The 10,495-nt window shown below is 29.9% G+C and overlaps 1 protein-coding gene across 4 annotated transcripts in view; it reads left to right on the forward strand.

Moving 5' to 3' along the window:
• The window catches only part of LOC118200674 (pumilio homolog 1-like), a 204,087-nt gene extending 197,221 nt beyond the window's left edge, over positions 1-6,866 (forward strand). For all 4 annotated transcript variants that reach the window (XM_035372632.2, XM_085822087.1, XM_085822086.1 and 1 more), the window contains one exon: positions 435-6,866. In XM_035372632.2, the coding sequence (XP_035228523.1) occupies positions 435-672 (238 nt within the window). In that variant the 3' untranslated portion in view covers positions 673-6,866. The remainder of the gene's footprint in view (positions 1-434) is intronic.
• The last annotated feature ends 3,629 nt before the right edge of the window (positions 6,867-10,495 follow it).

Genomic DNA, 10,495 nt, shown 5'->3' on the forward strand with positions numbered 1-10,495 from the left:
TGATTATTATATAAGAAAAAGTATGAAATCATTTTTAAATATATTAGCTTTGCTTTTATTTAAGGCAATTAAAATTGTGTAAATCTAAAGGGAATAAGTGTGCATCTAAACTGTGTCCTGCCCCCTCTAATTCATAGCGTAAAGTGTATAATATACTTTGGTATTTATCACTAATTTAATTAATGAAATTAAGTTTATTATAAATTTCAATTTTGTTTATTAATTGTTTGTATGTTTTATAGCTGTTTTTATTAAATTATAAACTAGTATTTAAAGAGCACACCTACCTTTCTTTGCCTGTGAAAAAAAAAGTAGTGGGAGAAATTCATGAAAATAATTTTCGTTGTGTTACGGAGTCTGTTTTTTCCCTTTTTTCTATGTGACTTTTACCGTTATTCTCCTGAGCATTTATTTATGCCTTTGAATTTTTTTAGGCCTCACAGTGCCTTATATGCTATGATGAAGGACCAGTATGCCAATTATGTGGTGCAAAGAATGATAGAAGTTGCAGAACCACCGCAGCGCAAAATTCTGCTGCACAAGATCCGTCCTCATGTTGCATCTCTACGCAAGTACACTTATGGCAAACACATTCTTGCCAAGCTAGAGAAATACTTGTTGAAAAGTAGTGACCTAGGTTCTTTAGGTGCTCCTGCTAATGGAGCTATTTAGCTTACAAAAAACAACTGCTATCTTACATGTCGGAGTGAGTTAATGGTGTACTGTATAGAGATTAGGATTAACAATGCATGATTATTAAATAATTAACGAGAAAATTGACCGAGTGAAATGTTTCTATGGCACACTATGATTTTATTTAATGTGAATAGTTTTTCCCCCTGCTTTTATAGTTGTAGATAAAGTGCACAAGTATTGACACTTCTGTAGTTTAAAAAATGAAAGTAATTTAGCATTGCCTTTGCTTCAAAATTATTCCAAACTTAACAGTTTTCTGGATTTGTTCATTTATTTAAATTACTTTTTGAACAGTGTTGTCATAAAAGCTTCATTTGCCAAATCATTTTAGCATTTAGGCTTGGTAATTTTGATGGTTTGTTGTAAATAGGATAAATGGACACTCCGACAAAAAGAAAAAATCAATTTGCAATTGTATCTAAAATAGGATTTATAAATAAAACTGATTTTAATTTTGTTCCCATTGTATAACAACTTGCATATTGTGTTTGATATAGTTTTTATTGGGTATACCTAGCCCAGTAGTTGATCTTGTACAGGATGTGTGAATGCATTGTTGGCATGCATCGAAAAAGTCAATTCATATTTATAATGTATCTCATACTTAGTGCTATTGCCATACCCCTGTGTGGTGATTATTACCATGATTATCATACTTATTTATTATAAGCATTGAATTTTTGTTATTAATAATGAATTTCTGATAATCCTGCTCCCATTTAAAAAAAAAGTATTGGAAATTGATAAAATGCAGTTTAGCTTTGGAAAACTTAAAATTGGTCTGGTGCATTAAATAATAAAAATTTATACAAATATTTATGTGATTATAATTTCTGATTTTATATTATTCTGCTAAAGCCTTTTCCATTTAGATAACAATTTCATAAAAGATAATCTGATTACTTGTATGTTTTTTTAAGACTTTGCTTGTATTTCTCTTTCCATATGCACCATAAAATAGCCTTATGAAGTTCCTCATTCCATTAAAAATATGAGGTTGTAGTGATGGTTTTCAAGCTAGGTTTACCCACTGTGTATAGTGTACAATGTGTGAAAAAATTTTGTAACATTTCGGTGCTACAGATGTAATTTTTGAATACTGCTAATTTTTGATAACGTCCTGTACAGTCAGCTCTGTAAAAGTGTAACTAATTCTCATATGTTTTCGTGGATAGGTGTATGGATGCAGCATGCTTTGCTGTTAGCATCATGTAACATATATTACCATGCAGGACTTCTTCCTCTGATTTATAGATTTACTAATGTTACTTTAGTTTTGTTGTAGTTTTTGTGTTTTTTTGTCTTCATGAAAACAATTCCCTAACAGATTATTGCATAGGAAGTCTTGTTACAGATTGTGTATCATGAAATTAAGTATGGTTGATCGTTACTTTTAAATTCGTTGAAATAATACTTGCTGGTATCTTTGAAAGATTTCTGTAGGGCACTGCCTTAGACTTTTAATTAAAACCTTTTGTTTTAATGAAACTAGCCTTACATCTTTGAGTGTTTATGAACTGATATTTCTTTTTACTTTGACTTGTCTTTTCTGAAAACTTTTTTAAGGTTTTGCTCTTCATATAATGCTTTTTTTTATTAGCTTTTTTTTTTTTTAGATGTATGTATTTCTTTAAGTTTATGTTATGTGGAATGGAAGATGGAAGCTACCGTTTTGCAGTAGTATCTGTGTTAAATGCATAATGGCTGCTACCATTGCATATGATTTGAAAATGCATATAAGGGGATTTATTGTAAGAAAGGAGTAAATATTTTATATAATGGAATTTCCCACATTCTGGGTCATAATTTCCTTGCTTAATTTTTTTCTTTCCTGGTATTTATTGTTTTGCAGATCTAGCTAGCAAAAGTTTTAACACAGACTTTTCAGCCTTTTACTTTGACCCAGCTTGAAGTTTTTTCCCTTAAAGCAATGGTATTTTACATTTAATATGAAGTATCATTGTTAATTTTTATTTAAAAATAATTGCATATTATAAACCTTATCTGTTTCAAATCATAGGTAAATAATAAGAGGCATATTTAGCATATAATGACTTTCCTAACAAAATTGCTGTAGTTTTCCTGTGTGTTATTGCTTAGATTTTCTCTGAATGTGGTTATCTGTAGAAATTTTAAGCTGCATTCAGCAGTAATTATGGTGCCCGTGTGGTATAATCAGCTTGTGAATGTGGGATTTGGTCTCTTGTAATAATTTACTATGGGAATAAAAGTCTATTTCTGTCTGCATATTTGAGAAAAGTGTTGTGGTTAACTTCAGTATTGTTTAGCTTTCTTGTAATAATATATACATATATATATATATATATATATATAAATATATATACATATATAACTTAGCCAATCTGACATGAATGTCATGTTGGTTAAATTTTTGTAAAACTTGTGGAAACATTTTTGTATTCAATTTTTATTGTAATTAGCTCATGTAGAAAATTGTATGTGCATGTAGTGTGTTGTAGGGAGCTATTGTGTTGTAGATTTGGATTTTGTATATTTCTGCTCATTGGCCGCAAAAGCCCTTTTGCAACTGTACAGAGGAAGGGTGGGGACAAGCATGACATTTTTTTCTTATTATAATTTCTTTACAAAATGTATATCTTTTAGAATGAAAAATAGCCTATTTATGGTGTGGTATCAAAGGGGCATATTTTATTCAATTCTTTCAAATTTTGGGGGATGAAAATTGTAAATGAATTTTAATAATGAACAATTAATTGTAAATATGAACTAAAGTATACTTTTATATTGGTCATTCTTTACTTAAAATTTGCCAACAATCGCTCCTGAAGCCTATATTAACTTTGATACTGTTCTTTTTTATTGTTATTTATAAACTAAATATTTGTAATAAAAATTAAATCTTATTTATTTGTTGATACTTGTTTTGCTTCTTCCCCCTTTAAATCCTTCATGAAGAGTTGAAAAAAATTATGAGCTCTTTTGATTGCACACATAAGTACTGTGAATTTTTCTGTGTAAATAGCATAAAATACATGCATTAAATCATGCAACAAATAATTTGTACAGTGTAATTTATTACATAATTTAAAACTTCCTTTTCCATATGTGGGATAGCATTTGGTTAATGCTGCTGGTGTAATATTTAAAAGTTAAGTAACATTATTTTTACAATGTGAAAGTGCCCATTGTTGAGACCAGTTTTGTGTATATAAATTTTAATTTCATAACTACATGTTCCTTATATTTATTTATAGCAAAATCATTTTTGAATTTTACCAATCATGTTAAATTATAACTGTAAAGTTTTGTAATATCCTGATTTCTTTTATCTTAATGAGTATTTTAAATGAACTTTGTAAATAAGCAAAATCAGTATATGTGATGTTCCAGCTGGTTGTAGCAAAGTTTTGCACAAAATTTTCTGTAAATTTTTATACATTTCTGAAAGTAGGTTCATTTCAGTATATTAGCTTTCTTTTCTGTTTTGTACAATTACGCGTTGTTAGAAAAGAAACTTGTAAATAAATTTTTAAAAATTTTCAAGCATTACGCTCATAAAACATGCATGAAATACCCTTCATTTGTTCATTAGATTAAATACCTTATATTCCTCTGTTTTTATCTAATATTTTTGTTATTAAAGTAATATATTTTCATTTTGCTGAATTTAATATTCTTTATATTTAGATGTTTTAATTTAAGTTTTTTAATATTTTTATTTAATTCCAGCTACTCAATGCTTCAAAGAACCATCAGTCTTCCATGCCATTAACTTTTGTTATTGGTAAAAATACCTGATGGTTTTTCTGTATATTTTAAGTTTTAATAAGCTAAGAAGTACTCTTTTGATGTGTGTACCAGCTTCAGTGATAACTGTTTGTGTCAAGTATATGTATTAAATATACTCTAGTAAGATTAAAACATTTTCCATCTGTAAAAAATCATTTCTTTTAAGCATTTACCATGTAAATTAGAACATAATGAAATATGCGTGATATAAAATCTCTTCTTTAACACAAGTTATGTGTATAGTCTGAGCTTTTGAATTACAGTGACATAAACATAGTAATTACGTTATGGTAATACATGACAATGTGAGTGCCATATTTTATTTGACCATTTCCCAGTATCTTTTTTAAACATATATTTATTAGGTATTTTACAGTTGTCTTTTTTTCAGATTTCTGTATATTGTTCAAATTGTCCTTTGGCATGCATGCTGTAAATTACAGATACACATAATTAAGGTAAAATAAGTTTTTTAGATATTCAAGTTTCATTGTTTATGTTATTTTAATTCTTAAAGCTCAGCTGTAGGGAATTAATTTTTAATTCTTGCCTTTTGGGTCATCTCAGGCCATTACATTAACTATAAGGTGCCTCAAAGCAGAAATGTCTGCACCAGTGTTGTGTCATCCCCTCTTACACTGTACATTGAGAAGGTGCTTAAATATATCTCCTAACCTACTGTGTTTAGGCCATGTACAGTATGTACATTTGTAAATTGGTGCACTGTGAAACACCGTGTACAAAACATCAGCATTGTAGTTTTCCACGGACAACCCTGTATATTTCTCTGAAAATGGCTGTTTTCAGTCTCTGTATATGGAACCCCATCAGGTCATCTTTTTACATTGGAAGCACACAATCTTCATAGGCCTATAAGAGGAGAAGCTTATTTTACTGTTATGTCAATTATTATTAAAATCATCACTTCACATTTTTTTTGGCTACATATATAAATTTCTTTGTCTTCCTGTACTTAGTAAAGCTTATCAGCATATTTCTAATTAAGGGGCTTTTATATCACTTAGAAGGGAAAGTTAGTTTTTAAAAGTTTTTAAATCGATAGTTTCAGCAGGCATGTATTATTTACAATCTCTAACTCAATTGTATTATTTTTTCGTAAAAAAAAAAAAAAATTTCGTTTTCTAGTGTATAATTTATATATCTGAAAAAAAGTCATTTGGATATGGGATTATTAAATACGATCTTTATCTTTTCTTTTAAAATGTAGTTTTTAATAAACTGAATTTTGTGACTTAAAATAATTTGTGTATAAATTCATGTTATTTATGATGCAGTAGTGCATCTCATGTGTAAAGAACATCTCAGTGTGATACATTGTGTCCAAGCAACTGAATTTCTTTAGCAGGGAGAACATATAACTGAGGAAAATTATGTAAATTATTTTTTATTTATGCAACAGCTATTTTTTCCTATATAGCTTTCTCAATTTGTATTCATTGAAGAAGTGCTGAAAAGATATAATCGATCAATATTGAGAGAAATATATATATATATGAACTGTATATTACTAAGTTTCTTGTTGTGTTTTTCTTTATTTCTTAGTATTGTATAATAATTGTTCAAATTATAGGATAATGGAAAACTGCATTGTTAGTTTAATATCAAAATTTATATTCTATTTATTTTCACGTGAATTTTTCATGGAAAAGAAATCATTTATATTAAGAATATTTAAATGGCAATTATGTAAATTATTCATTATGTAAATTAATTGTAATATACATAACTAAGTTGCGTGATATTAAACTTTTGTACTTCATTTCTAGTCCAAAACAAGGTGCCCAGATTGTTACCAAAATGATGTCAACACTTTTTTAATATTTCAATTACAAGCATCTCCTCTTTAACATGGTAGTGTTTTGAGATAAGATGAGCAGTATTTTCTTAACAAAGAAGATCCTTCACATGACAAAAAAATGGAAATTAATGTGATAAATATAAGTTTTGAGTTTTTCCAGAATTCAAAAAAAAAAAAAAAAAAAAAAAAAAAAAATTGCAATCTTATTTTTCAATCCTCATAAGTTAATGCTGAGTACTGCCACACATATGATTTAACTTGTATATTTCATATAATTTATGAATTTTGATCTCTATAAAATTTGTCAAACAATTCTTCAAGTATCTGATTTTTTTGTGGGGAGGGCTTTGTTTAATTACACGTAGGTATACATGCGAACTTAATTTTTGCTTTATATTTGAGTAAGCCATTAGCAATTCTTTCAAAATAAAAATTGGTTAGTGGCTTCTGGTCTGGGCAGTTTGTGGATTTATTCTTTGTGTATGTTCGCACCCTTGATGTAGTCTTGGACACTGTACATGTTGTATCATATCAGTTGTGTTTTTGGTCACTGTAGAAAATAAATTTGTTTTGCAGTGAAGCCTTTGTTTCAAAATATTCTGTTGCATTTTATATGAGTCACCCCCCCCGAAACCATTTTAAGGAACACATGGCAGCCTAATGTCAGTGAAACTTGCATTTCTGAAAAAAGTCTAAAAAGCATAGACATTTTGATGTATTAAAATTTCATTTGGAAAATATAATTTTCATGATACAGTATTAAACAATTAAACTCTAGGTATCTGTATTTATTAAAAAATAACTGACAGTTAAATAAATCTCTTTATTCTATTCACATTGGCATAGGGTTTATGTATATTAAATACTATATATATTGCAAAGGTACATTGATTTTAAGACCCTAATTTATTGGAAGCTTTGCATTAATAAAATGTATTAAAATTAAAATAACACTTTACTGAAATAATCTTCATATTGAAACACTGCTGTCATATTGAGCTTGTTCTTTTATAAATGATAATATAAAGTAAGTCAAATGTTCACCCTCCCACATATCATCAGTTCAAAGATTGAAATTGTAATATATGTAATTTCTTTTAAGATTTTGATGAGGTTTGCACATATGGAGGTAGTTCATGGTAGTACAGTACATGAATTTGAAGTGAGTTTCAATGTATTTGTTATATTTTCAATATAACATGAATTTGAAGTGAGTTTCAATGTACTTGTTATATTTTGAATATAACATGAATTTTTTGGTCTTTGATCATCTCGTATCATACATACATTTTGTCAATTACTTCAGGCCATTATAATTTGGCAAAGCACACAAGAGTTATATCATTTGGGGAAGGAACCTGTTTTAGAATTTAATATCAGTTTTTTTTTTAAAAGGAAATTCTAAGAACCATAGTAGGGAAGTAATCGAATGAATTTTTAAATTGTCTTTTTAAGTACCGTAATTTCGCACGTATAGTCCGCAGACACGATTTTATAAAAAAAAAAAAAAAAATTGTCAGATAGTCCGCACCACCGTATAGTCCGCGGACTATACGTCCGAAATTACGTTTTTTTAATACGGCAATATTCCCATGCTTTTTAAACACATCCTTTTGTTTGCGCAAATTTCTCACCGCTTTCTTGTCCACTTCAAAATAACGGAGTAAAATCCTAGTATACGGTGCAGCCTTGGCGCGACTTTGAAAATTATCGCCAACACCAAAAATGATCCAAAGAACGTCTATATATATATACTATACACGCATAGTATATATACTATATACATAGTATATACTATGTTTAACTATATATTTTCTTTGAATGACCCGTTAACTACTCATCGTATATGTCCCGTTTTTACTGCTCATCATAAAGTGGCCAAAAGTAGTCAAATTCCGTGTGCACCGGATACTAGGATTAAACCAATAACGACCCGCTTCTCTATTTCCATCTTTTTCAGTTTTCTCAACTACCTCTCAGCAGTAAATCTCCGGCGATGTTTCATCAACGTTAGCGAAGACGAAAGACAAAATACGAAAACAAAATGCTATCCTCGTGATAAGTGGTAATGAAATGTGACCTTCGACCCCACTCACTCGGTGTTGCCAAACCACGCTATAAGTAAACGAATCACGCTGTTTTTTTTTCGTACTCCAGGTACTTTCTACTATGGCTCCTAAAAACCGAGTTGACGCATCAACTACTTTTCCCCCTCCCGGCAGTTGTGCTAAAGCAGCGCGAAGGATACTTGAAATCTCGCGCTTTTTTTATATTTGATCATCGGCAGTTCACGACAGCGTGTTTTTTAAATTTCAACAATTTTAACTGTGAACAACCAGCGTATTATCCGCACTGGTGGATAGTCCGCAGCTTTAAAAATTTGCATTTTAAACACAGATAGTCTGCGGACTATACGTGCGAAATTACGGTAATTTATTTTGCAAAACTTAAACTTTTTAATACTTCAGAAATCTAGTTTTCATTTTAAATCTTAAAACTCTTTTTAAAACAACCACTTAAATGTTGCTTTCTATAATTATGAAGTTAACTTTAAACAAATCCTTTCAAATATTTCAGTTTTCACAATGAGTGTGCATTTGGTTCTATGATTAACTTCATAGAACAAAATTCAAAAAATAATTTTCTTATTAACTCGGAGGTTATTTCAGCGTAACTGCCCTCATTTTTTAGGTTTTCAGCTATCTGTAATGCATAATTTTCTTTATGTGTAATGCAAATTTGGAACACGTGCAAAAACATACTTACTTGGCAGATTTGTTGTGATTGTCTGTAATTAAATAAATTTAAAGGTTAAAGAATTATGGAAATATCAGCTGTACCCAAATGAATTATTACCTTAGAATGGCTGACTGTGGATCAGCTTTTTTAGCAAGTTTTTTCCTACTAGGGCCTTTGCTTGCATAAAGTTCAGAATTAAAGTTGTAGCTGTGAAATAATGACCACAGAATTGAATACTAAGACATATATATTTTCATAGATAGTTTTCCTCAAATGAGAAAGAAGCAGAGTCTTCTCGGAGATAAAAAGTCTCCTTTGACTTACCAGTCCTGTGTAATTTATAGCTATCAAGATTTCAAGTGCTTATAGTTTTTTCATTTTGTTCAATAGTTGATTTAGTATTTTTGTGTTTTTGAGATCATTTATTTGTACTTATAGTTATTTTCCAACGTGTTCATATTAAGAGTCTTGGCAATCATAATGTCTTGCTATAAAGTATTTTCTCACTCCTTTCTGCATACCTTCGTAGTGTTGGTAGCACACAACGCATATTCGAGAGACCAAGGTTTCAGTCCCAACGATGTCATTGCTAATTTTTCACGTCTCCTGCTCCACAATAACGTAATGAATCTGCGGTGAAGGCCGAACTAAAAAGGTGGTGGAAGATGATTCTTCAGCACCAGGATTTGACTGTTGGGTCCCCTAATCCCCCTTGAAAGGGGAGAGTGTATAAGGTATTTTCTCTCTCCTTTCTGTATGCCGTCATGGTGTAATGGTAGCACACTCGCCACATATTCGAGAGGTACAAGTTTGAGTCTATATGAGGGCATTGTTCATTTATCACATCTCCCGTATTAAAAAAAATTCTAGTGACTCTACATTGCAACTTATGCTGATTGAAACTTTAATGTTCAAGGTTATTCTTTTTTTTTAGCATAAGTGTTCATTTTTATATTTAGAGAAGCTTTTTTTGCTGGCTATGTATTTTCTAAGTAAGTTGTTAGTAACATTTTCAGTGTGATCATTGTAGCAGGATTGTGGCAAGCCTTTTGGATCCACAGCTTATCTTCAGGTTAAATAATTAAATAAATTTAAAAGTTAAAGAATCAAGGAAATATCAGCTATACCCAAATGAGTTATTACCTTAGAATTGCTGTCTGTGGATCAGCTTCTTTAGCAAGTTTTTTCCTACTAGGGCCTTTGCTTGCATAAAGTTCAGAATTACAGCTGTAGCTGTGAAAACATGAAATAATGATCACCGAATTGAATACCAAGACATATATCTTTTCACAGATAGTTTTCCTCGAATGAGAAAGGAGCATAAGAGTCTTCTTTGAGATAAAAAGTCTCCTTTGACTTACCAAGTCCTGTATAATTTGTAGCTATCAAGAATTCAAGTGCTTATAGTTTTTTTTCACTTTGTTCAGTAGTTTAGTATTTTTGTGTTTTTGAAATCATTTATTTGTATTT

This window comes from Stegodyphus dumicola, chromosome 8 (genome assembly GCF_044657685.1).
Source record: "Stegodyphus dumicola isolate Sdum_Otavi_A_Nest chromosome 8, ASM4465768v1".
In the NCBI taxonomy this organism is placed as follows: Eukaryota; Metazoa; Arthropoda; class Arachnida; order Araneae; family Eresidae; genus Stegodyphus; species Stegodyphus dumicola.